The sequence below is a fragment of the Esox lucius genome, chromosome 25, assembly GCF_011004845.1.
Source record: "Esox lucius isolate fEsoLuc1 chromosome 25, fEsoLuc1.pri, whole genome shotgun sequence".
Lineage (NCBI taxonomy): Eukaryota > Metazoa > Chordata > Actinopteri > Esociformes > Esocidae > Esox > Esox lucius.
Window position 1 is genome coordinate 8554353 of NC_047593.1, and position 27334 is coordinate 8581686.

Consider the following 27334-nt stretch of genomic DNA (forward strand, 5'->3'; position numbering starts at 1 on the left):
TCTACCTAGAAGAATGTTCTCCCCAAAAATGTACAGCCCTTTACTTCCACACTAATGTAAGCCCTCCATTTCTGAGTTTATGCATGCTTGTGCCACTTGCACAAGTGACCTAAAGCTGAGGGAGTGTCAAAGATTGTGTTTAAAGAGGCTAATTAAACCCTCCTGTGGCCTCTTCCAGCAAATTTGCAATTATGCAGCCTACACCAGGGACATGGCATCCAAAAATGCATCACATAATTTTTTGATGTGGGATTTACTGTTTCTTTAAAATCCCTAATGCTTCTTTGGCTCCACCTTGAGGAAATGGTTTTTTGTTGAAATCATAGAGAAGGTTAGAAGGTTAGACGCATACATATAAATGTCACTTACATCAGAGAAAACAGAAAGCGAGGCAACTGATTGTTATTGTTTTAAAGCGGACTGGCCACTCTGAAATGAAGGGATGGGGCTATAAAATGCCACAGGAGTGGCCCTGTCTGGATCAAAAGTGTTCACTCACTGGCATTGCCACTGAACGTATGGAATTGAGATGTCCATGCTGAAACCGCATCTCTTCAACTAGAGATCCCTACCGTACTCTATCATTGAAAACGAAAGTGAATGTATGAAGGACGCAGAGCCAAGAGACTGACACACGTTTCTGTGTATGGTACTGTAAGGTTAGTGTGTTAATCTTGGTATTAGGCAAATTATTATAGAATTACCATTTAATGTAAGCAACCATAGATTGACAAAAAACTTTTTGAGCAATTTTCTGTGAAAATCTTATATGATTGATGCTGCTGCTAAAGCCATCCGGAAGCACAACAGCAATCACACTGTTATGTAAAAGAGTATTATCCATCATTTTAATGTTTTCAAGCTTTTCCCAGTGTCCTTTGCTGTCCGTAGGTGTGACACTGACTTTGGTTCTATGTAGTGGGAGAAAGAGGGGACTGCCACCTCTAAGATGATCCCTCTAGGGGAAAATGAGGAAGGGACAACTGCAAAAAGTCTCTCAGCTGAGAGAGGCAGCCCCACGGACTTTAAAATAAGACTCTCCGAGGGAGAAGCGATTAACAATTGCTCTAAAATGAGCCTCAGCTCCGAGAGGTGCAGCATTCATTGTGAATTATAAATTCTGAGTTTGATTCATATTGCTGTTATGCAGGTAAATGTGATCAGTCTCCTTATTTTGTTTAGTGTCCAGGAGTGCCAATCAGAGACTCATACACCGAGCCTCTTATCAGTGAAGAGTAACAACTCAATGGTTCTACCACCTATTTTCAGTCTGAGACTCGTGAATGAAAAAAGGTTTGAAACACAGAAGCATAAATCAAATATCTGTTGCTAAAGATCCTGAATAAAACCTCAGTATGCATTGCCATAGTAATAATAAACTGATGGCTCTTTTTTTGCCTTTTGGTTCATTGGCATTGAGTAAAAAGTGCGACAAAGATGTACTGTATAAACTGTTTTCCCTTCATTATTTCTTCAGTAGGCCAACAGGAAGTCTTTGTGGACTGTGTGAAAGGGAGCTAAAGGGGTCATGAACACATTTATTGCAGTCCGTGCACGGGCATCTTGAACTCACCTGAACCTCTCCCACATCAAAATTCACATTCAACACAGTGTTACGCTGGACCTGGAGATGTAGCGCGCCACCTCTGCATTAAGAAACCGCTCAAAGCTGTGAAGTCCTGTCTGACCTGCGACATCTCCTACTGTGAGGCGCACATAAAGCAGCATTACACAGTGGCAGCACTGTTCAAACGCACCCTGGTAGAGGTGACGGGAAACCTGCAGCAGAAACACTGCCAGCTGCACTTCCAAGCTCTTGAGGTTTTCTGTATAACAGACCAGACACTGATCTGTAAGGTGTGTGCAGTGGAAGACCGTACAGACCACAAAAAATGCTACGTAAAGGTGAGAAAGGAGGTTCTATATCTACACTCAACCAAATTATAAACGCAAGACTTTTGTTTTTGCCCCCATTTATCATGGGCTGAACTCAAAGATCTAAGACTTTCTCAATGTACACAAAAGGCCTATTTCTCTCAAATATTGTTCACAAATCTGTATTGGGGGGGTCCGAAAACCAGTCAGTATCTGGTGTCACTACCATTTGCCTCACACAGTGCAACACATCTAATGCTTAGAGTTGATTAGGTTGTTGATTGTGGCCTGTGTAATGTTGGTTCACTCTTCTTCAATGGCTGTGCGAAGTTGCTGGATATTGGCAGGACCTGGAACACGCTGTCGTATACGCTGATCCAGAGCATCACAAAAAAGTGTTGTGTTTATAATTTTGTTCATTGTTTCATCACAAGAAGAAAAGCATACTGATAACCATTCCTTCCCTTTTTGCTGAACTTCTTTTAAGCTTTTCTCTTAGCTTGTTATTGTGTTCATTACTGGACTGTATATTGACATTTTCCCTAGATGGTGTCCTTATTGTGAAAAGTTATCAAGTGATTTGTTTCTCTTTTATAGATGCCCATAGAGTTAGACACTTCATCTCTACTGCATCAGACACTGTTGAACTTGATTGACTTAAATGTATTCCAAAAACATCTGATCATTAATTACCCAGAGTGCTTTGAGACTCAGTTGGACAATAATCTGGATTTGGCTGACAAAATGTTGGAGTGTTTTGGAAGCGACGGTGCTTTGAAGATCACACTAAACTTTCTACACATGAAAAGTAAGAATTCATTCCAAACAAAGGTTTGAAAGTTGTTACAACAAACATTTCTTTCTCCATCTAAATACTTATAAACAGTATCATATCTGTTTTTATTGTTTTCTTTTCCTAGACCCAATTCTTCAGAAAGCAAAAGAGATTAAAATTAAACAGGGTCAGAGGATTCAACAAATATGTCAAGGAATAGGAAAACATGGAAACCAAACTCTCTTAAATGACATCTACACAGAACTCTACATCACAGAAAGTGGAAGTGGAGAGGTCAATATTGAACATGAGGTGAGACAGATTGAGATGGATTCAAAGAAAGAATCCACACAAAATATGGCAATCAAATGCAACAACATCTTCAAACGTTTACCTGGACAGATAAAACATATCAGAACTGTGCTGACCAAAGGTATTGCCGGTATTGGAAAAACAGTCTGTGTGCAGAAGTTCATCCTTGACTGGGCAGAGGGAAAAGCTAATCAAGATGTTCATTTCATGTTTGCTTTACCTTTCCGGGACCTAAACCTTAAAAGTGGTCAATATAGTCTAATGCGACTTCTGCAATACTACTTCCCAGATCTAAAAGACATTGACAGCATTCAGTGCAGTGAATTCAGAACAGTTTTCATTTTTGATGGTCTGGATGAGTGTCGACTTCCTCTAGATTTCCAAAAGAATGAAGACATTTATGACATTGTAAAGCCAACCTCAGTGGACGTGCTGCTGACAAACCTCATAAAAGGTAATCTGCTTCCCTCTGCTCTTCTCTGGATAACCACTCGACCTGCAGCAGCCAATCAGATCCCTTTTGAGTATGTGGACCTAGTGACAGAAATAAAAGGTTTCAGTGACCCACAGAAGGAGGAGTACTTCAGAAAGAGAATCAGTGATGAGGATCTGGCTAGCAGAATTATCAAACACATAAAGACATCGAAAAGCCTCTATATCATGTGCTACATGCCAGTCTTCTGTTGGATATCAGCATCTGTTCTTGAGACAATACTAAAAGACACAAAGAATGTCAGTGTCCCCGAAACGCTGGTACAGATGAATGCACACTTCCTGCTCATCCAAACCAGTTTGCAAAACAGGAAGTACAACAACGCCACAGAAACAAATCCTAAGAAACTGTCGCAGTCGGACAAACAGATGATACTGAATCTATGCAAGCTGGCTTTCCAACAGTTGCAGAAGAGCCACTTGATCTTCTATGAGGAGGACCTCAAAGGTTGTGGCATTGATGTAACCGAGGCATCAAAGTACTCAGCATTATGTACAGAGATGTTCAAAGAAGGCTCTGGGCTATACCAAGAAAAGGTCTTCAGTTTTCTTCATCTGAGTATTCAAGAGTTTCTGGCAGCAGTATATGCTTTAGAAATATGGCTGAAGAAGTCTGAAAATGTGTTTGATGAATCACAGACATGTCCTGAGTTATCTGACTTACACAGGAGTGCAGTGGACAAAGCCTTGCAAAGTAGGAATGGACACCTGGATTTGTTCCTCCGATTCCTTCTGGGCCTCTCACTGGAGTCCAATCAGAATCTCTTAAAAGGCCTTCTGACACAGAGGGAATGTCAACCACTGACCAATAAGGAAACAGTCAAGTACATCTCAAACAAGATTAAAAAAGAATCTTCACCAGAAAGGATCATCAACTTGTTCCACTGCCTTAATGAGCTTGGTGACAACTCTGTAGTTGATGAGATCAGGACCTCCCTGCGATCTGGAACTCTTTCAGAAACCAAATTACCACCTCACCAATGTTCAGCCCTGGCCTATGTGTTACTGATGTCAGAGGATGTACTGGAAGAATTTGACCTTAAGACATACAACACATGTGATGAAGGTTATTATAGATTGCTCCCAGTAGTGAAAACCTGCAAGAGGGCACAGTAAGTAAGGTTATTTTCTTCTGAAATGGCAGCTGATTTTAAAGGAAAAGGTATGCAAGAGAAAATACATAATTTGCGCCATGTATTAGATCTGGATCAACCTTTACCTGAGTAACTTAAAAGTTTGCATTTAACATTCTGTAATTCTGTGGTAGAGACTGCTTTTCATCATGTATTCTGTGTTCATCATTGTTACGGTTTTGAATACCTAAAAGTGTAAAAACTCTTTCTAGATTAGCTGGCTGTGGTCTTACAGATCAATCGTGTGGGACTTTGACCTCAGCTCTGCAGACACCAAAGTCACCCCTAAAAGAACTGGACCTCTCCTATAATAACCTGGGAGACAAAGGAGTAAAGCAGCTCTGTGCCGGACTCAAAAGTCCACTCTGCAACATAAAAACACTCATGTGAGCATCCAGTCAACGTGTGTGTGTGTGTGTGTGTGTGTTTGTTAGTTGGGGGGGTATTACTGTGTGTATGTGTGTGTGTGTGTGTGTGTGGGTCTGAGAGAGAGTGAGAGAGAGGGAGAGTTTGTAATGTTTTAGTGTGTCCTCATCTTCACAGTTTAGGTCCATGTGGTTTAACAAAGGATTGCTGTTCAGATTTGGCTTCAGTCCTGCATTCACCTGACTCACAACTGATCCAACTGGAGCTGAGATACAACAATCTGCATGACGCAGGAGTTACACTGCTGTGTGTTGGACTGGTTGATCCAAACTGTAATCTACAGAAACTGGGGTAAGTGTGATTTGTCCTGACAGGTTTTTTGATGGGTCCCCACCAGGGTAATTGCAATTCTGGTCAGTTTTAACGGTAAGTGTATAAATGTGGGCATTGTCTTAGAATTATGGTTCATTTTAGTTTCACGCATTAATGGTTAGGTTTAGGCATTAGAGCTAGGTTATGTTTAGAGCATGGTTGGTTAGGTTACTTTTTCGTTGTAATCCGTTACAGTAACAAGTTACCTGTCAACATTTGTAATCAGTAATATAACTTTTTGAATACTCAAATCAGTAACGTTATCTAATTACTTTTAGATTACTTTCATATTAAGAGCAATTAGAAAACAAATAGGAATAGCCTGTAACCAATTTAACACCTTTTGCGGGATCAATTAATGTTAGACTTTACATAGCTGGCCAAAAACAGAATTTGCATTTGACCTTATGGCTTATGTACAGTGCCTTTGGAAATGGTTTCTAAACCATTGCTTTCTACTTCAGTATGATTGGGCTACATCTCTACATTACACGCTAAAGGTCTGTCCATCATTCCAATTAATCCAATAACCCTTGATCTTCCAGAATCTGAGCTTATCTGAACATAAACCAAAATCTAAGGAAGCATTATCCTATTCTGTTATTTGGGTTTTATTCATGTTTTTAATGGCTTCAAAACATTGTTGAAAAATAAATGGCAATTTATTTTTCAAGGATATTGACATTGGGTATTGACAATGTTGTATATAGAAATCAAGATATCGGGTTGCTTTTTGTGCGTAGGGGGAGACAAGGGACAGTTGTTACATGGGACGGTTGTAACACCTTGAATTCCTACAATCAGAAACAAGCTAGAGTGATTACACTCTCTCTGAAGATGTTCAGTTAGGTTGTTTTCTTGCTTACAAAAAAAGAGCGACATTTGAAACTCCCAGGGAAAGTTACCAGCAAAGTGTTTTTTTTAGGTCAAAATGTAACTTTTCTATCAGATGTATTTTTTGGATTCTGTCCTGAGATCAAGTATCTAGGAATCCAAACAAATATTATTAGAATCATGGTTTTGTTAGCTAAAAGTAGAGATGACTAACATTTGTGGAAAAATGGCTGGTGATACTGGGACAGTTGTAACTCCTTGTTACAACCATCCCTGAACTTTCATTTATATTTTATAAACATAAAGGCCTACATAAACTAGATCAAATCCTAAGTTAATGATAATCAGTCGAATGCTAATAGTTAGCGGAAAGTGATTACCTGTACCCGTTACTCCCCAACTCTGGGTTTAGGCATAATGAAAATGTTCCTCTTCTCCCTACAGTCTAAGTCAGTGTGGTTTGACAGAGGATTGCTGTTCAGATCTGGCCTCAGTTCTGACTTCACCAAACTCACAACTTACACACCTGGAGCTGAGAGACAATGATCTGCAGGACTCAGGAGTTGAACTGCTTTCAACTGGATTGGATAATTCAAACTGTAAACTACAGACACTTGGGTAAGTGTAGTGTGCATCTGTGCTTTTTTACCCGCCTTTTCACATCCAAAAATCATCAAAATGACCTGACATTACATTATATTTTGTGATATCCAGTACTGAGCCAGTTAGCACCGCCCTCTGCTGTACCCAGTGGGATAGACAGAAATTGTTGTTTTATTTGGCATGAGTAGAAGTGGCTTGGCCGAAAATAAATCATTAAATAATCCAGAGAAAGTACTCAAAACAAAAGGACGTTGACAAGATTGAATTACCTGATTGTAAACCATATCTGTCACAAAATTAACGACTGTTATTGGAAATCAATATGTAGATCAACATATTTGTTTTTCTACTCTTTATCAACTTTGTAAAGGTTACCTTTAGCTGACACTGTCAGTTACTGTACTGTACATTACAGTAAGCGTTGTGGCAGGCTTTTGGCATTTTAAGAACACGTAATAATGTTGGCTAAAAGCTGCCAGTGTAACTTATCAGAAGTCACTAGCTTTGTATTGTAATTGCCACCACCCCTATGTCAGCTAACATTACCAAACTTAGCAAATCATGGTAGCTTTTCGTTAAAGTTACTAAATACTGATAATTGGGGCACAAACAAATGCATAGCCTACAAATTTAAATAATAATTAATAGGAAACATTATAAAGAATTAAATGTATTCCTAATTCAGTTCAGACCTCTCTAATGGAGTTAAAACTCCAATGTCAGTGTTAAACAAAAAGCATTCAGATTTTTTCAACACAGCCAAGAAGTCACATGAGTCAACATGTGTAATGGAAAACTCAGTCATTTGACAACCTCATTTAGCTTTGCAGGTGCATCAGCCACCTGAGAGAGTTGCTGGAGCTGTGACTTATGACATTTAGTGTGTGTGCCAGCAAAGCACAAGTGTTGAAATTCAAAGACATTGATGACAGGGAGTAAGTTTAAAATGTTGTGCGCATCAGTAGCTAGTCATATGTTATAGTGACATGTGTGTTATTTAATGTGAAAAGGCTGCTGGAAGACAATCTTACAGAACATTTTGTGTTTTTGTCCTTTATAAGCACATTTTTAAAATGGAAAATAACCATTTCAATCTACACAAAAATATTGTGATTAATCGTGCTTGACAGCCCTATTATGGACACATTCTCAGCATAATACTGTGTGCTGCAGTCTAGGTCAATGTTGTCTGACAGAGGGTTGCTGTTCATATCTGGCATCAGTCCTGAGTTCATCAAACTCACGACTGACACACCTGGAGCTGAGAGACAATGCCCTTCAAGACTCTGGAGTTCGACTGCTCTGTGCTGGATTGCAGAATCCAAACTGCAAACTACAGACACTAGGGTGAGTACATCTGTTGACAGACCCAGATGTTAATGACAAATCATTTACAATATTTCAAAACCTTGGTGATGTTTGTGACATGGGCAAATGTATACTCTCAGTACCAACATGGTACAGATCATTACTCGAACCTACACAGTGGTTTTGTCTGTTCCTTTGTAGGCTGTCTGGCTGTGAAGTCACAGCGGGTGGTTGTGTTGCTCTGGCCTCAGCTCTGGAGTCAAACGCCTCCCAGCTGATAGAGCTGGACCTGAGCTACAATCACCCAGGAGACTCTGTAGGACGACTGCTTTCAGCCGCTGAACGAGATCCTGCATACAAAAGTTTGAAGCTGAAGTAAGAAAAAGACATGCATATGACCTGGTGTGACAAGCCTTTTTTAAACATCAGAATGATTATTATGTCTTTTTGGGGCCTAATAACTGTTGTTGTTGTTACCACAGCTTGGAGCATGGCGGAGAGGGCAGGATGGCAGCAGGTCTGAGGAAATGTAAGTCCTGTTAACTGCATTTTCAGAACCACAAATGTAGTGATATAGTAACCCACAAATACAACACATACGAAAGTGAAATGTTAAATTATTTTATTCGTTTCTGGTTAAAGTGATTTTTTTTTTATACTTCATATCCATTATGTTTAAGAAGTATAATAAACCTTCATTTAAAGGGGTAATCTGATGTTCAAACGATAACGCAGGTCCTCCCTCCATGGTTTTTGGTAAACAGCTGAGGGATGAAAATGCAGGCACTGCAGGATTTTGTCCTAACTAGGTTGTGCACCCAACCAGCTAAGCTACATAATTGATCATTTCAAATATTAACTGACTTCAAGTGTAACAATTTAATTTGATTAATATCAATAAAGCCTTCATTAGAATTCCAAGATAAAACACACTTAGGTGAGCTTCTGGTAATTTCACAATCTATTTTGACCAACAAATCTTTCTTTATCACTTGTTTCCAAGCCTTGCACTGTTGTACCATTAACAAGCTAATTGTACCATTACTCCTCATAAAATATAGGTAAGTGAGTAAAAATGTACTAATGCACTGTGATAAAACTAGCTAGTTTATTCAGTAACTAGGTAGCTAAGCCCTTGGACAAATTTTCTCAATCTGCAAATAAACTAATACTCAAACATTTACAAAATCTCACAAAAGTGAGTACACCCCACACATTTTTGTAAATGTTTGATTATATCTTTTCATGTGACAACACTGAAGAAATGACACTTTAAAGTAGTGAGTGTACAGCTTGTATAACAGTGTAAATTTGCTGTCCCCTCAAAATAACTCAACACAAAGCCGTTAATGTCCAAACCACTGGCAACAAAAGTGAAAATGTCCAAATTGGGCCCAAGTGTCACTATTTTGTGTGGCCCACAGATTTTGTTCGTTTGCTCACTGACAAAGAAATGATCAGTCTATAATTTTAATGGTAGGTTTATTTGAACAGTGAGAGACAGAATAACAACAAAAAAATCCAGAAGAATATGTGTCAATATTTTTTTATTGATTTGCATTTTAATGAGTGAAATAAGTATTCGACCCCTCTGCAAAACATGACTTAGTACTTGGTGGCAAAACCCTTGTTGGCAGTCACAGAGGTCAGACGTTTCTTGTAGTTGGCCACCAGGTTTGCACACATCTCAGGAGAGATTTTGTCCCTCTCCTCTTTGCAGATCTTCTCCAAGTCATTAAGCTTTTGAGGTTGACGTTTGGCAACTCAAACCTTCAGCTCCCTCCACAGATTTTCTATGGGATTAAGGTCTGGAGACTGTCTAGGCCACTCCAGGACCTTAATGTGCTTCTTCTTGAGCCACTCCTTTGTTGCCTTGGCCATCTGTTTTGGGTCATTGTTATGCTGGAATACCCATCAACTACCCATTTTCAATGCCCTGGCTGAGCGAAGGAGGTTCTCACCCAAGATTTGACGGTACATGGCCCCAGCCATCATCCCTTTGGTGAAGTGAAGTTGTCCTGTCCCCTTAGTAGAAAAACACCCCCAAAGCATATTGTTTCCACCTCCATGTTTGACGGTGTTCTTGGGGTCATAGGCAGCATTCCTCCTCCAAACACGGCGAGTTGAGTTGATGCCAAAGAGCTCAATATTGGTTTCAGCTGACCACAACACTTTCACAACACTTTCACAACACCCAGTTTCAGCTGACCATAACACCCAGTTCTCCTCTGAATCATTCAGATGTTCACTGGCAAACTTCAGATGGGCCGGTACATATGCTTTCTTGAGCAGGGGGTCCTTGCAGGCGCTGCAGGATTTCAGTCCTTCACGGCGTAGTGTGTTACCAATTGTTTTATTGGTGACTATGGTCCCAGCTGCCTTGAGATCATTGACAAGATCCTCCCGTGTAGTTCTGGGCTGATTCCTCACCGTTGTCATGATCATTGCAACCCCACGAGGTGAGATCTTGCATGGAGCCCCAGACAGAGGGAGATTGACAGTTCTTTTGTGTTTCTTCTATTTGCAAATAATCTCACCAACTGTTGCCACCTTCTCACCAAGCTTCTTGGTGATGGTCTTGTAGCCCATTCCAGCCTTGTGTAGGTCTACAATCTTGTCCCTGACATCTTTGACAGCTCTTTGGTCTTGGCCATGGTGGAGTGTTTGGAATCTGATAGATTTTTTGCTTCTGTGGACAGGTGTCTTTTATACAGGTAACAAACTGAGATTAGGAGCACTCTCTTCAAAGAGTGTGCTCCTAATCTCAGCTCGTTACCTGTATAAAAGACACCTGAGAGGCAGACATTTTTCTGATTGAGAGGGGATCAAATACTTATTTCACTCATTAAAATGCAAATCAATTTATACATTTTTGACATTTCTTTGTTGTTATTCTGTCTCTCACTGTTCAGACAAACCTATCACACAAAAGAAAATCTGTTTAGGTAAAACACAAAAAAAAATTGTGTTACCCAAAGCAGTCACAAGCAAGACATAAATAAAAGTCCTCCAATAAATGTGCAAGGGGGCAAGGGGGACAAGAGTACCGCTAAGTTTGGTGTGCAGGTTATTCCATAAGCAAGGAGAATAACAGGAAAAGGCAGTCATACCCAATTCTGTGGAGATTGCAGGGGCCTCAATCCAGGCTTGAGATCTGGTTTTATGAGTTATATTTCTAATGTTGATAAGTGATGATAATTAAGAAGGAAGTTTATCTAGAAGTGCTTTATAAACAAACACAAGAGCATGTTGTTCTCGTCTCAAGGACAGGGAAGTCCAGCCCACACTTTGATACAAACTTCAGTGGTGAGTTCTGTAGCTAGCACCCATAATAAACCCAAGTCCGCAATGGTAAGTAGCAGCCAGTGGTTTAAGCGTGGATGCCGTAGCATGCATGTAGACCATATCCCCATAGTCTACAGTATAAATGACATAAAAGTAGCTTCCACAGTTGTTTTTCTATTTGTGTGTGACAAACATATTCTGTTTCTATAGAGGAAGCCTAGCTTGGCCTTTAGCCTTTTGCAGAGTTCATCAACATGTATTTTAAAAGACTATTTTAAAATATGTTTTTATTAATCAAGTCTCTGCATATAAGTATTTATGCAAGTGTATTTTCAACCAGCTTTTTGGAACTATTAAAAATCAAAATTTCTTTGCATTTATAACCAGTTAAAGTTGAATAAAGACCCTTGTAGTATCTTAATCGGTCTCCAGCTTCAGTAACGCTTGGTCAGCCATTGAAGCAGTAGAGTACATGACAGTGTTGTCAGCGTATAGACAGATTTTACTCTTATCTCATCACTGATACTGTTTATACAGAGAGTGAACAATAATGGACCAAGTATAGAACCTTGTGTATGCATCAGTGTATTGTTTTGGAACCCCTTAAGTTAAGTCAAGTTTACTTTAGTCAAGTTTACAGCCAATATGCTATCCTCTCTGGATATCACTGCTTTATTTTTCTCTCGATGGTATTATTGGGAGTGTGACTCTAAATATTGATGAAAGAACATAGAAAATGTAAAATGTTTTTAGAGTTTGTTAATAAACGTAATGTGTCCGTTTTATCTCCAGATGCCTGTCAGCTGACCATGGACCCAAATACAGCAAACACACACTTGTTGCTTTGTGAGAAGAAAATGATGGTGACACGGGTCAAAGAGAAGCAACATTATGAAGACCGTCCAGACAGATTTGATTGGCATCCTCAGGTTCTCTGCACTGAAGGCTTATCTGGGTCTAGATATTACTGGGAGGTGGGCTGGTATGGTGGAGAGCCTGACATTGGAGTGGTTTACAAAAAAATAAGTCGGAAGGGATGCGGCCTTGACGGTTGGATTGGACAAAATATAAATTCCTGGAGTTTGAACTGCATTGGTAAGAGTTGCTATAGCTTTTACAATGCGGGACGCAATCCCATATTCTTCCATGGCCCTGCTTCACACAGAATCGGCGTGTATCTTGATTGGCCAGCTGGTGCTTTGTCTTTCTATAGTGTGTCGTCAGGTATACGGAAGCACATTCACACATTCTACACCACATTTACTGAGCCCCTTTATCCTGGGTTTTGGATTTACCCAGACTCTTCCTTGTCTACCCATGTATCCATGCCCCATATGAGCGAGAGTGCAGCCTGTACAAACATCAAACAGTAATATGCTAATTACATTGTAATTACATTATGTATATTGTTATGTAAAGTTTACATCCTAATCTATTTTTTTTTTTATTATTGTTAGTTACATTCTTATGTTCAGTATATTATTGCTATACTTGCTATATCTATACTATTCAATACTTCTACCCACATTGTTTATATTCCCCTCTCTACTCTTTTTAAAATTGACATTTTTATGTATAGTATTGCTGTATTTTTGCAAATTTTTTGCTGTATTTTTTATTTTATTCTTACTACATTGATGTCGTGTGCCATGTCAAAAGATTTTAATTGTGTAGGATGACGCTGTGTTTTTCGGAGCATTTGAACTGAGTAATGTGTAAAATTCGAGTTTATTTTTATTTCAACAGATATTCATCTACTTCATCTACGATGCTTCCCATTGTTGAAAATACCCTGTGATCCAAACAATCTGAAATAGCCTAATCATTGACGAAGTATGGGACAGTTATAATCGACTTAGATCAGACTGATCAGGACAAAAATATAAAGCTACAACTTGTTATTTCACTGACATTGTCCTAACATGACTTGTCTCCTTTCATATTGTGTTTAATAATATAAATCTATAATGGCAACTTGCGATAAATCAGTCAAATGTTTCCTGGGTTTACAGCGTATTGCTCTAATGTTGACTTGCTTTAAGCAGTGTAAGATTGAACGCTAGTTTTCTCATTGCAGGAGCTGTTTCCAGTACTTCTTTGATACCCCCTTCACATATGATTAGTGAAACTCCAAATTATAATGTTCTCCAGAATTAACTTCCAGAAATATAAAGAACTTACGATTTTCAGCATCGCTTTTTCTCAGCATCTCTAACTCTGTCATGTGTGTACGTGCGTGCGTGCGATTTTATTACAGCACTCAGTCCTTTTGGGTAGGGGTCTATAAAACATAAAATCAGATAATCTTCCTAAATCTCTGGCCCTGGAAACCCTGACCCAAGTGACCCAAGAACCCCTGACCCAGGAACACCAGACCCAGATGACACAGGAACAGCAGACCCAGGTGACCCAAGAACCCATGACCCAGGTGACCCAGGAATCTATGTCTCAGGTTAACCAGGAACCGCTCACCCAGGGTCCTGTGGCCCAGGAAGCTCTGGACATGGAGCCACTGGCCCAGGAAGCTCTGTACATGGAGCCACTGGCCCAGGAAGCTCTGGACATGGAGCCACTGGCCCAGGAACCACTGGCCTGGATGGAAGGCAGTGGGTGGAAGGCCTTGAGTACTATACTTGGCACCTGCCTGCTATGGACCTTGTGTCTTTTGAAGATCACACTCAAGAGGCCTCCACAGGTATGTTGTAGCACTATGAAAGAGCACAGTCAAGTCAAGGACATTTTCTAAACTACAAATAATAAATATACAAGCATTACAATAATGTTAACATGGTCTAACCTTTCACTTGTGTGTTTCCTCTCCTTAGAAAACCCAAGAAAGCTCTCCCTCATAAGCCAAAGAAGAAATGCAGCAAAGACTGTTAATTCTCCTCTACTGTTGTCATGGTCAGAATGTTTGATTACGATGAAGGCAATTGGCTGTCAAAACTTAGTAAATGTATATGTGTTTTATATCTAAATTATGGTATCTGCAATTTTTTCTTAAGTATACTGTGAGTGAAATACTATACTGTTGTTGTTTTAAAAAAATAAGTACATTTTGTTCATATTTTCCTCTTACTGTATTTGTTTGGTTTTCATGCTCAGTAGAGAATTAATAGTATAGAAGTATCATATAATGTAATATAAAATGTATATAATTTCCAATGAGATTTCCAATCTACAGTACTCCCCCAGTATAGCAAACACTGGGGGAAACTTAACTAAAAGCCTGTCCTTCTGAATGTCTTTGTCCCCAGTCTCCTTCGTCCCTGGATATACCCTCTACCGTCACTCATGCAGTTTGTATTTCAAAGACACAGTCACCATTGGAGCATCTCTTCCAGATAATGCTGACAACAATGTTTTTATAGAAAAACCATTAGGGTATGATTCAAGCCCTTTAAAGGAGAAGTCCGCACCACTGATACTGTCCCTAGGAGTGTTCAGCAGTGATCATAGGAGATGTCACCCTGTCCGCTAGCTGAAGTAAATAGAATGCAGGGCACACATGGTACCCTGAATTTGGCATCCACAATGCCATATATGTTCCATGAGGAGTTTCTAATATAGTATCTGGCAGTGTATTAGGATTCATTTATTGGGGATGTGTTTCATCACTAAGACCACTGCAAAAAACATAATGTTTGAATTGTACCTGGTGCAATTAGATTTAAGCATTTGTCGTTTGTTCTTCTGCAGATCTTAATTCCAATAACAACTCATCACGATATGACAAGGATACATAGTTTTGCAATGTTCTATTTGTAAATTCAATTGTATCAGTCAAGACTCAAACATAACAAATACATGCAGAAGTGCAGTATCCTCTTTTATTTAAAAGTAGTACATCCTGACATTGATGTTCAAACATAATATCCAAAGAGCTTGAAAAATAGAACCATAGCGGTGAGGTTAGCTTACATATTCATGTATGTAAGTCTTTACAGATGTAGAAAATAATAATGCACATCATAATACACTGTTAATGACTTATAAAATGAAAGTGATGAAATCTTACAACTGTGGTTATATGGTCCTTATCTAAATTTGCCAACTTAGGTATCTTTCTTGGAAGCTCAAACTATTTTGAATATCAGAAACCTGTTTATGATGACTCTGAAAATTGTGTGTCTCTCAGTCCCAAGTTTCAGATCTCCTGTAATTTATTTCATTATTCTCAAATACTTTTAACCTGAAGCAGTGGACGAAACAGCACAGAGTGATTTTCTTTACCCTAGGGTGACTATTAAAAAATATTCAGGTTCAATCGTCCCCACTAATGATTGCCCAAAATCTTGTAAACATGTAGACAAAATGAAGCCGATCCAGATGTTGCTCTGAGCGTTTCATAGTCACCAACAGGTACAGAAAAACACTGATGTAGCCCACTGGTGTAACAGGCTAAATATATCTTTCCTACTGTCCTAAATAATTCACATGATTGTGCTAATTCTTTACTTACATGCACCTATTAGTGTTGGATCAACTTTCAGCAATTACTTACAAGCAAAGAAGGAAGGAATGGTATTTTTTTAAGGTATCCAAACAGTTCCCTAGATTGGCCAGTTGAATGGAAGAGATTTTCTCCAATCGCAAAGAAGACAGCCACTTAACCCTACTTCCTCATCAAGGGCAGAGGTCAACTTTTGTAAATTGGACAGCCAGTTAAGATGGCAATCAAAACTGCATCCAGTCTAGATAGGGTTTCTCCCGAAGAAAAGTGGCTAGGGGCGGTCTACTCTGCGAATGGAGTGCAGCCGTGAATTCAGAGTTGCTGTGTCCTCTTCTCCAGTTTAATCCATATGCCCTTCTCTGGCCGGAGAATGAGTTCACCCAGTGGACAGAGTTCCTCACGCTTCTGACACGCCTCCACGTTAAAGTAGCGCAGAATGGAGGCCAGAATCACCTTCTCCTCCATTATAGCAAAACGCTGACCTGAATGGGTGAAGAATGTAGCAAGAACATGAAAACCTCAATTTTGTTTTTTTATTGTGTGAAATGCCTTGTTTTCCTATATACTGTATCAAGTCAATCCTTAATATATAACTCTAATGAAGGGGTACAGACAGTTGGACAAAAATATAAATGCAGATTGTATTAAAACCTCTGTCACACCTTTCAAGTTGATAAAGGGTCTGTCTGAGATCCATAATTGTGATAATGTAAAAACACAGGTGACCCAATCCAGTGTTGTTCATCCGAAATGGAACTATGGCTACTGAAAGTGCAAATTTTATGAAATGTCTTAAATAACTTGTACAGTGTCTGGGTCAATTCTATCTAATTTACAGTCAATTCAACGAACCTAACTCCTATTCAAATATGATTTTATATATTCATATCAAAATATTCCTCATTACCAAGGTTTCAATCAAATTAACATCTCCCCAAAACATTGCGGCAGGACTACAGAATATTATGAAATTATTATTTGTCAAATGTTTGTCATCTGTGGTGGGAGCCATCTAATACCAGAGGGGTACAAGGACCAAGGGGCTGCCCATAGACTGTATATATAATGGACGACGCCCTTTCGCTCTTTTCCATTGGTGAAAAATGAAGCCACCAGTGTCCTGATACGGCGCTGACATCTTGGACTTGCGTCTGCGCAGATAGCGATCTTGGGACCAGTTCTGCGCAGTAGTTATGCGCAGTAGCGAGAAGGAAGTAAAGCCCTAAAGCCGCGAAATCAACGGCCCCTCCCCTGTGCCCCGCCCTCACTCTCCCTCGCAGAATGCGCATACCGTAATCAATCGCAAGTCCAAGTACAGTACAACCTTTGCTTGTTAAACCTAGACGATATGTTATAGCCTAACTTACATCATGTTTAACCTTAATTTAGAATAGGCATAATACAAAAATAATTGGTAACTTCTAGCTAACGATCACCTGCTAGCTATTAACATGGCTATTAACGAGGCTTGTTGTCTTTTAGCTAACGTTAGCTAGCCCATTACATTTATTTACTAATTAAATAGCTTGTAAATTTAACTTACCGAAAAAAATTAAAAGATCGATTGGAAATGCCAGATCGGTTAGCACAATGTACTGCAGAACAACCCATTATGTCCGTGTGAAATTATAGAAATTTAGAGATTAAATGTAAAGTTCCAATCTCCTCAGTCCTCCGAAGATTCAGTGGCTCCTCGGCTCAGATAGCTGTCAATCACAGCTGTGAATCACGACGTCACACCACCGTTTTTAGAGCATTAAATAACTAACTAAAAAAAAACTTCTTTTAAAAACAAACTCTTGAATTTACATTAGGGTGATACAAACTACAGTAAATGACAGAAACCAGCTTCGGAAAAAATATATTTGAAGGGTAATTTAATTGTTTAGTTGGTCTCGCGTCCCATTGAATAACATGGGGAGGGTGGGATTTATGACCTATACTGGGACCACTCACCAGGGGGCGACCGAGACGTTTTGGCTTCACTTTTCAGGGCTTGTGCGGCACGCTTGGGGCTGCCAAGCGACAACACCCCGCCCTGGGCGAGATGGGGAACAGGTGTTTCCCGTGAGGGGAAGACGAGTTAAACGGAAGCAGGCAAAAAAAAAAAAAAGGACGACGATGGTTTTGCTTTGCTCAGAGATGAGTTAGATGTTTACTTCCGTTAGTAAACCAGGCTACGGGCTCTTGTAGCGAATAAAGCACGTCTTTTCAGTTCCTGTTTGTATACCGCAGTTTCCTGTCTCATATTTTTCTACACTTGTCCTGCTAATAGTCGGCCCGGAAGGTACGGTTCACCGTAGGAATACTGCATGAATTCCTGAGGCAGAATTAAGGCAGTCTTTGTTTGGATTACGTAGACATGGTGGATATTTTATAAATATTTGTGCATAAAGACATTTCCACAACCATTTCTCACCTAACTAATTTTGCAGACACAAGAAAGTCCCACGATGTTGAAAGAACAATCCGGTTTCCATCAGTCTGGTCTCTTTTTATGCATCAGGTAATTACACTGCATTGACCCCGACGCTGATTTATTTTTCTTACCAATGCAATTACGCAGTCCAGCAGAGAAGGGGATGAACGCGTACGGATGTCTCCCGACATTGTTTTCCGGCAGAAAGCGTTCCGGGCGGAACTCCTCCGGCTGGGGGAAGTGGCGCTCGTCACGGTGGAGGGAGTACGGTATGATGATGGCATTGGCACCTTTGGGAATTTTGAACCCATCTACAAGCACAAGTGTGAAACATGTTAGATAATTTGGTAAAAATAAAGGTCCTCATTACAACACATACAAACTAAATATAAATGAATATGTGGTTTATACGCCATTGTCTTCGATTCAACCTCTATACAGCACTGGCTTCTATGTATATTTACGTTACGGAAACACGCAATGCAGCAGTGCACGTTCTTTCCTCCAAAGCCTCCAGACCCCGCAACAATGATTGTATATATCCGCTATAATCTAGGACCTTACACACTTGGGAACGTTTTCGCAGAGCCATTAGGTCAAGTCCTGGACTAAAAAAAACAAACTCAGCGGAGAAGGATTGAACTAAATCTGTGTCCAGGAAATCATCACTTTAAATTCTAGATTACACTTCAAATCGTAACAAATTGATTGGTTTTAACATGTAACAGAAGGCTATTTCAAACTTAAGCACAGCAGACATTTCAACTCAGGTAGAATGTCAAATACACATACAGGCAGTCTAAATTGATTTATTTCCCCTCATTACTGCAAACATTGGCTGAGGAGGGAAACAGCCCTCCCTCATTGTGCTGTCTGTCAATGTGTGTCATACCCATGTTGCATGTTCATATGCAGACATGCTGTCAAATTACGTAGCGTACGCGCAAGTTGTTTTGCTCCAATTGAATGTGGTGTGTTGATTGCACTGCTACAGCAGTCAGAGAACGTACAGCTGCCAAGCCACCGTAGGTACAGAAATGTTGACTACATCATCTTGTTAAATTGTGAACAAAGAGAAAAATGTTATGACAAAGGGCAGGCACACAAGAAAAGTAAAGAGCTAAGGTCGAGCGTGCCTAACTACAAAACAAGCATAACATCTCAACTTGCGCCGAAGCTTCAGAATCTTTAGTACCAGAGTTGAAAAGCTGCATCAGAGCCTTGCATGGATGCAGCATATGCAAAATTATTCTAAAATTCTAAATGACTGAGCTGAATTATAATCAAGGGTTAAACATGTCATTCATGTCACTCACTGATGTTGCAGTTTTCACCGATGTTGCGGGCGAAAAAGGGGACTGAGGGGAACAGTCGCAGGGATTCTTTAATCACACACTCCAGGTAACGCAAATTCTTCAGATCCTCTGTGTTGATTGGCCGGTCAGACACACCTAAAAATAGTGGTAGACGAGCATATTACACTCCAATATGAATGTAATATGCCTTTTTGTGTATATTGTCTTGCATCTTAATATATAAAAGTCTAACATAACATATCTGCAGCAGTAGTAGAATGATAGTGTTTAGTTTACCAGAAATTAGTTTGGGTGCATACAAAACCATAAATGTTTTAAATAAAATGTTTACAGCATTTGTAAGCTGGCCAACCAGAAGTGAGAGTGAGTATAGCAAGTATGCTACAAAGGGAGACTTGAGTAACTGCAAAAGTTTATTCCATATACCTGTCTACATTATTTCTTTAATCACTACCTAAATCAAATGCCCCCCCCCCCCCCCCCCCCCCAAGTGACAGTTTTATTTTTTTTTACCAAACACCTCATGCAGCTCTTGTTGAAGCTTCTTCTGCACCTCAGGGTGGGAGCCTATCAGGTGAATGGCCCAATTCATGGCAGCAGCTGTGGTGTCGTGGCCCTGCCCAATAGGAACGTGACAAAATACATCAAAGCAAGATATCTAACGCATTGTATGTGGAGCGTGTGGCACTGATTTTGACCTCTGACCCTGAACATGAAGGTGTCCACTTCCTCCTGGATGTCCTGGTGGGTCAGTTTGTTGCCCTCCTCGTCTGTGGTCTTCAGCAGCATGTCCAGGAAGGCCCTTCTCTTCCTCATACCCTGGTCGGATTCGCTGTCCGACTCGACGTAAGATATGTACTCTGCCCTCTCATAGATCACCTGGGGTAAGCGTTTCAAACATGCAAAAGACATTGCTGACAGTCACTGAGGCAGTGGTAACAGGTATTTCTACACTCTGAAACAGAGGTGCCCATAAAATGAAGCTGGTGCTGGAACATCTATGAATAAAGAAGAAATAATAATAACTCCTGGATTTATGATGATTAAAAAAAGGGACACCAACAGGCCGAAATGACTGGCACAGACAAACACCAATAACATAATGAATATTAAATGAATGTCTTATTCCACAAAGTCCAGATCTCCCACTACACACTTGTTAATCCCAGAGACAGAGGTAAGAACTGCAATGTGGCCACATTTGAGTTGAGGGCCAGTGAGGGTCATCACGGACAAAGGGACTAGGAGGGGGAGTGATGAGGTGGGAAATTCACCACTGTGCCCCCATGAAGCTCAGTTTTTGTCCAGCCTGATTCATTCCAATCATGTCTGCTGCATGAAACCCTTGGCTGAGAAAATGTCAGTGTAACGGCTCAGCCAGCTGTTGTGTTTCTACGTTCCATGTTGTTGAGTTCTAGCTTCTCTGTTTCTATGCGTCGTTCGGGTCCGCTGTGTTTATTGCCTTCACCTGTGTCTAGTCTTGTTACCTGCGCTTTGTTTACCCCCTCGTTATGTCCCTATTTAAGTTACTCCTGCCCTAGTGTTTCTTGTCATTGTTTGCTGGCGGTTGTTTCGTGTGACGTGTCTAGTTTCCGTCATGTCTTTGGAGTTAAAGTTGATCGTCATTGAGTATACCTCTGCGTCTGTGTCCTGCAACTCCACCACAACATGACAGTCAAGCTGAGAAAAACTCTGAGATGACACAAAACTATTGACAGCACACTTTCCTCTTTCCCTTACTCTAGAACAGGTTCATTTTAGTCTCGTCTGGCCATCAGGCTTTGTTACAGAACTCTACAGGCTCTTTTTTTGCTAACTGAAACCATCCATCCATCTTCTTCCGCTTATCTGGGGCCGGGTTGCGGGGGCAGCAGTCTAAGTAGAGATGCCCAGACTTCCCTCTCCCTAGACACTTCCTCTAGCTCTTCCGGGGGGACACCGAGGCGTTCCCAGGCCAGCTGGGAGACATAGTCCCTCCAGCGTGTCCTAGGTCTTCCCCGGGGTCTCCTCCCGGTGGGACGGGCCTGGAACACCTTCCCGGGAAGGCGTCCAGGAGGCATCTGGAACAGATGCCCAAGCCACCTCAGCTGACCCATCTTGATGTGGAGGAGCAGTGGCTCTACTCTGAGCTCCTCCCGGGTGACCGAGCTTCTCACCCTATCTCAGGATTGCCCAGCCACCCTGCGGAAAAAGCTCATTTCAGCCGCCTGTATCCAGGACCTTGTCCTTTCGGTCATGACCCACAGCTCATGACCATAGGTGGAACACTGGGAACAAGTCTGACATACTGCCGGCAATGCGAACCAAGCTCCTGCTTCGGTCGTACAGGGACCTGACAGCCCTTAGCAAAGGACCCAGGACCCCATACTCCCGAAGCGCCCTCCACAGGATGCCGCAAGGGACACAGTCGAATGCCTTCTCCAAAACCACAAAACGAGTCCACCTCTGAGCCCTCAGCCTCTGCTTCCTCAATGGAAGACGTGACGGCGGGATTGAGGAGATCCTTGAATTACTCCTTACACCGCCCGACGATATCCCCAGTTGAGGTCAACAGCTGCCCACCTCCACTGTAAACAGCGGTGGTAGGGCACTGTTTCCCTCTCCTGAGGCGCCGGACGGTTTGCCAGAAGCTAGTCCTTCTCCATGGCCTCAACGAACTCCTCCCAGGCCCAAGTTTTTGCCTTCCACAACCACCCGGGCTGTGGTCCGCTTGGCCTGCCGGTACCCGTCAGCTGCCTCAGGAGTCCCACAAGCCAACCAGGCCTGATAGGACTCCTTATTCAGCTTGACGGCATCCCTTACTTCCGGTGTCCACCACCAGGTTCGGGGATTGCCGCCTCGACAGGCACCGGAGACCTTACGTCCACAGATCCGAGCAGCCGCTTCGACAATGGAGGTGGAGAACATGGTCCACTCAGACTCAATATCTCCAGCCTCCCTCGGGATCCAGTCGAAGCTCTGCCGGAGGTGGGAGTTAAAGATCTATCTGACAGGAGACTCGGCCAGACGTTCCCAGCAGACCCTTACAGTCCGCTTGGGCCTGCCGAGTCTGTCCAGCTTCCTCTCCCGCCATCGGATCCAACTCACCACCAGGTGGTGATCAGTTGACAGCTCTGCCCCTCTCTTCACCCGAGTGTCCAAGACATACGGCCGCAGGTCAGATGAGACGACAACAAAGTCGATCATCGACCTGCGGCCTAGGGTGTCCTGGTGCCACGTGCCCTGATGGACACCCTTATGCATGAACTTGGTGTTCGTTATGGACAAACTGTGACTAGCACAGAAGTCCAATAACTGAACACCACTCGGGTTCAGATCAGGGGGGCCGTTCCTCCCAATCACACCCCTCCAGGTGTCACTGTCGTTGCCCACGTGGGCGTTGAAGTCCCCCAGTAGAACGATAGAGTCCCCAGTTGGAGCACTTTCCAGCACCCCTCCCAGAGACTCCAAGAAGGTCGGGTACTCTGCACTGCCGTTCGGCCCATAGGCACAAACAACAGTGAGAGACCTATCCCCGACCCGAAGGCGCAGGGAAACGACCCTCTCGTTCACCGGGGTAAACTCCAACACATGGCGGCAGAGCTGGGGAGCTATAAGCAAACCCACACCAGCCCGCCGCCTCTCACCATGGGCAACTCGAGTGGTGAAGAGTCCATCCTCTCTCAAGGAGTGTGGTTCCAGAGCCCAAGCCGTGCGTAGAGGTGATCCCGACAATCTCCAGTCGGAACCTCTCAACCTCACGCACAATCTCAGGCTCCTTCCCCGCCAGCAAGGTGACGTTCCACGTCCCTAGAACTAGTTTCCGTGTCCAGGGATCGGGTTGTCGAGGCCCCCGCCTTCGACTGCCACCCAATCCTCTACACACCGACCCCTTATGGTCCCTCCTTCGGGCTGAGCCTGGCCGGACCCCGTGGGGAAAGGCCCGGCCACCAGGCGCTCGCATACTGAAACCCTGCCGTTTTGTTCTTGAAGCTGACTATTGGTTTGCATCTTGTGGCGTAACCCTTTTCTGGATATATGATAGTCTTTGAAACACAGACTCCAAAGGCAAAGCCAACAATTAATATCAGGCATTTTCTTTTCAATATCTACTAAGAAGCTGCTGTGAAGCCTTGATCCTAATACTTTTGTTACCCTTAAATGGGGGGACTATGTACAAAATGATAAACTATCAAATATGGATAAAATAACCTCAGGTTAACATTGATAGTCGGTTCTTTTACCCCATATTCAATGTCCTTTATATTTCTGGAATTGACTATGTACAGCTTGTTGGAGAGAGAGAGAAATAATCTGGACAATGGCTTTTTCTCCCTGGGTGCAAGTCAAAAGTTGAAAGACCATTTTTGATGTATTGATCCACAGACTTACGTTGGAGGTGAAAGAATGGAGGACTTTAAGGCTCCTGTCGTGTTCCCAGCCCTCGCCAAAATAGTTATAAACAAAGTCGGGCCAGAACCACGGCATCCTCTGTCGCCGTGTGATGATGTCGCTCATCCTGGGAAAAAATTATCCTGAATTTGATACCATTTAATTCCATGAAATAACATTTTCTTCAGTCAATCTGTACGTTCGCTGGACACTCACTTGTACACGCATCGGACATACTCCGAGTCGTGGTTACTCTGAGCATAGATTTTCTTTCCCATCGCCGTCTCTGAAAGGCAATCGCGCGCATTGTTGTCACGAGACATTTTCAAGCTGTGCCGCTATAGTGACCAGCTGGTTAGAACGAACCCACATTCGTCTCACCGCAGATGATGTCAAGGGCACAGAGGGTGACGTGGTTGAAGCAGTTGAAGGAGCCCTTGCCAGCCTCCTTGTTCAGCTTCTCCACCAGCACCTCGGCCTGCTCGTTCATCACCTCGAGGAAATCGGTCAGGATGGAGAAGTGGAAGGTGGGGGTAAGCATCTTCCGCCGCCGTCGCCACTTATCTCCCGTGCTGTGGTTTTCAATGGGGACAGCGAAAGAAACGGGGACAGAGAAAGTAAGAAAAGACACAGAGACAGAAGAGACAGCTTTTTGTGTTTGAGTTAGCGCTTGCATGCCTTAAAGAGTGAACTTGAACAAGGTACTTTTTAGTGCAATTGCCACAAAAGGCAAAGTCTTTGCGTCACCTAATCCCTAATATCATATGTTTATCATTCTGATTTTGATGTCCATACTTTTGACATTTGAGGCTTTTTGAATATGATTGAGAAACCCACCTGGTGAGCAGACCGGTACCAAGCCAAGGATGCAGGAACTTGTATGCATAGGCCTTCTCCATGTGAATAGGGTTGTTCAGAACTGTCTACGGAATAGAGTAGAATACTTTCTCACAGAGGGAACCTTACTGCCTTATCAACAAACCGAGAGTCAATTGGAGATATATTAACAACAAACCCTAATTACATCAGAAAGTACATTTTTGTTGTCATAGAAGAAATTTTACGGCAAGCGAGACTCATCAGCTAGCAATCAATACAATCTGTTTGTTTTGGCACACTTGAACCAAAGCAGTAGGCCAGAGTGTGTTTCAGTAGGAGTTATCATGATCAACAGGGCTATTGGTATCCAGCAGCATTTGTTTTGTCTATGGAGAGTAGATGTCCATCTCTGAAGGGTACTTTGTTTTCAGTATGCGGAATACACATTGAAATGTTCTGTCGGATCCCTATTAATAAAACCTGCAGCCAACTGAGAAGGACCCAGGAAGAAAGCAAGAATCAATAAAATCAGAAGGCATATCCTTTTGACCTAATGGTTAAGATGTTTGTCTACAGAGATGGAGACTGGGGTTCAGATCACACCAACACTATGGCATCGCTTTTAAAAAAGTAGAAAAACAATTAGATCAAGAAGGCTACCTCGATGGTCTCCGCATGGAACAGAATTAGGAAGGGAATTGGTCCGATCCAAATCTTCATCAGGGGATGATTCTTAAACTGCTCGGTGTAACCAATGATTTGACGGAAGAAATCTGAAACCAAGAAAAGAAAACCGTTTGAACTAATTAAACATTTACAACATCTATAAGATTTGTGTAGATTTAAAATAAGCCAATAATTTATTAATATTTAAAAATGTAGTGCATCTAACAGTGGTCAGGAACCCAGGAGAATCGCACTCTCACTCCTGGGCTGTAGCTTATTCTATTGGGTAATGCTTTAACTGCAGCCTTTGTCATTGTGATAGAAAAAACGATATTAATTTAAATTCAGTAAATCATCCATGCTGTCATACTGCAGAAAATACAGCAGTATATTGTTGTGTTGTAGAAACATATGGCTTCTCATTATAACAGCCAATGTGAAACCAAAAACAAACATTTGCACAACTTCTCCGTAAATACCTGCTAGCAGGGATTGATGTTAGGACCTTGAAACTAACTGATTACAAAGATACCCAAGAGCATTCTCCAGTAGAAAATTGTTCACACCCTTACATTATGTAATACTTATGAGAGTCCCATTGAGCATGTGTGTATATTTCCAAAAGGTAATGTAAATACTGGGAAATAAGATTGTGAGGAAAAAGATTAATCACAATTTTTTATTTTATTTCAGAAACTCTTACTTTAAGTGCGTCATTGGTGTGTCCATCATTTGTGACTTATCCTACTGATGAACTGTTTGAACCATAATGCAAATGATCGTCATCAAGACCATATTACTATTGGATTTAGAATAGGATGACGCATTCAAGAAAGAGGTACAGTCTGATCCCTCTACAATGGAATGCGGTTGCTGGGTGTATAATTAAATCTAAATACAACTCTCTTCTGCTTTTGAGTAGTACATTTTGGTATGGCTCAACAGTGGCATCAGAAGTACTTTTCAAAAAATAAAAAGTTTTACAATTAAATTCAATACAACTATCCAGCCTACCTCTTCTTCTCCTCTACCTTCTCCTCTCTTCTCTTTTCCTGTCATCTTTTCCTTCGTCACTTCGCTAATTCATTCTCTCTCTCTATGCTACTTCAATGACACATGCCTCACTCCTGCATCTGATCTTACTCTTTCCTGTCCTCCATCTTCCGCTGTCTCTCGCCCCTCTACTCTGCCCTCTCTTCCCAACTTTCCTCTCTCACCTCCGGGGTTGGCTTTGAACTGCAGTGCATTCCCTATGAGGGGGTATGTGCCTTCAATCTCTGGTATTGGCTTCATTTCTATCCATTTGTGTACGTAGTTGCTGAGCAGCTTGTAGGTGATGTAGGTCAGCAATCCGACAAAAAGACTTGCTCCCAGCATCCCGAACGTGTAAGCCCCCAAAAAGATCGCCATCTCTGGAAAGTGGGTAAGCCAAAGTTGGCCTAGAACACTAAAGACTGTTCGTGAAAACCCACTGTTGGTGCTTATTTATTTGCCTTAGCTTGACCTCATTTCAGGTGGACTTTGGTTTTTACCTGTCGCCTACATTTTTCTTTCAGCTTGCCCACTGGTTGGTGAATAATTAACCAACAGTGATGAATTATGTAAAAATATATATTTATTAAGGGCTAATTCAGACTGTGCCTTTTCTATGTGTTTGATTTGGGCAATTCACAGTAGTTGGTAATCAGGTTAATCTTATGAAGGCTTATAGTTAAATATGCCAGATTCCCTTGCGCACTGAAAAAATGCCACCCACGCCTCAAAAACACATCCGTTGGGTGTCGGACAACATTGATCGGGTGTGAGGTTCTGTTCTTTGGTGTTCTGTCTTTGCCTGAAGCCTGTTTTGTTTGGTTTTTGTCTTTCGTTTCTGAATGTGTTCTGTCCCTTCGGTCCTGATCGATGTCACTTGTTGTTTAGTTCTCGTTAGCTCCC

At 41.7% G+C, this 27334-nt stretch overlaps 2 protein-coding genes across 6 annotated transcripts; one reads left to right on the top strand and one right to left on the bottom strand.

Moving 5' to 3' along the window:
- Nucleotides 1-369: 369 nt before the first annotated feature.
- Nucleotides 370-14699, top strand: LOC105022861 (NACHT, LRR and PYD domains-containing protein 3). 4 transcript variants are annotated; one of them, XM_010891601.5, is made up of 15 exons: nucleotides 370-659; nucleotides 892-1092; nucleotides 1183-1293; nucleotides 1478-1905; nucleotides 2473-2683; nucleotides 2796-4566; nucleotides 4800-4973; nucleotides 5131-5304; nucleotides 6604-6777; nucleotides 7936-8109; nucleotides 8272-8445; nucleotides 8553-8599; nucleotides 12148-14050; nucleotides 14181-14259; nucleotides 14613-14699. In XM_010891601.5, the coding sequence occupies exons 5-13, from the start codon at nucleotides 2473-2475 to the stop codon at nucleotides 12726-12728; spliced, it is 3480 nt and encodes a 1159-aa protein (XP_010889903.3). In that variant the 5' UTR covers nucleotides 370-659; nucleotides 892-1092; nucleotides 1183-1293; nucleotides 1478-1905; the 3' UTR covers nucleotides 12729-14050; nucleotides 14181-14259; nucleotides 14613-14699. The 4 variants fall into 4 exon arrangements, with proteins under 4 accessions (XP_010889903.3, XP_019899486.2, XP_019899485.2 ...); XM_020043927.3 differs by lacking the exon at nucleotides 14613-14699 and having other exon boundaries at nucleotides 873-1092; nucleotides 14181-14352; XM_020043926.3 differs by lacking the exon at nucleotides 14613-14699 and having other exon boundaries at nucleotides 14181-14352.
- Nucleotides 14397-26889, bottom strand: LOC105022860 (cytochrome P450 4V2). Of its 2 annotated transcripts, none has more exons than XR_828933.5 (11): nucleotides 26617-26889; nucleotides 25394-25506; nucleotides 24752-24837; nucleotides 24296-24486; nucleotides 24131-24200; nucleotides 23915-24041; nucleotides 20249-20422; nucleotides 20057-20159; nucleotides 19544-19678; nucleotides 18228-18538; nucleotides 14397-16290 (listed from the first exon to the last, which is right to left on the bottom strand). XR_828933.5 is itself a non-coding variant. In XM_010891599.5 (11 exons), exons 1-11 carry the CDS (start codon nucleotides 26807-26809, stop codon nucleotides 16121-16123), a joined length of 1542 nt encoding a protein of 513 aa, XP_010889901.1. In that variant the 5' UTR covers nucleotides 26810-26888; the 3' UTR covers nucleotides 14397-16120. The 2 variants fall into 2 exon arrangements, 1 of the variants encoding a protein (XP_010889901.1); XM_010891599.5 differs by having other exon boundaries at nucleotides 18359-18538; nucleotides 26617-26888.
- Between the last annotated feature and the right edge of the window lie 445 nt (nucleotides 26890-27334).

Coding starts and splice junctions, on each gene's coding strand:
- LOC105022861 (XM_010891601.5), top strand. CDS start 2,473: ATGCCCATAGAGTTAGACACTTCATCTCTACTGCATCAGACACTGTTG. Junction 4,567..4,799: donor AAAACCTGCAAGAGGGCACA/GTAAGTAAGGTT, acceptor AACTCTTTCTAG/ATTAGCTGGCTGTGGTCTTA. Junction 6,778..7,935: donor TGTAAACTACAGACACTTGG/GTAAGTGTAGTG, acceptor TGTGTGCTGCAG/TCTAGGTCAATGTTGTCTGA.
- LOC105022860 (XM_010891599.5), bottom strand. CDS start 26,809: ATGGCGATCTTTTTGGGGGCTTACACGTTCGGGATGCTGGGAGCAAGT. Junction 24,201..24,295: donor TGCCCTTGACATCATCTGCG/GTGAGACGAATG, acceptor ATTGCCTTTCAG/AGACGGCGATGGGAAAGAAA. Junction 18,539..19,543: donor CGGTGAAAACTGCAACATCA/GTGAGTGACATG, acceptor TTGTGCTTGTAG/ATGGGTTCAAAATTCCCAAA.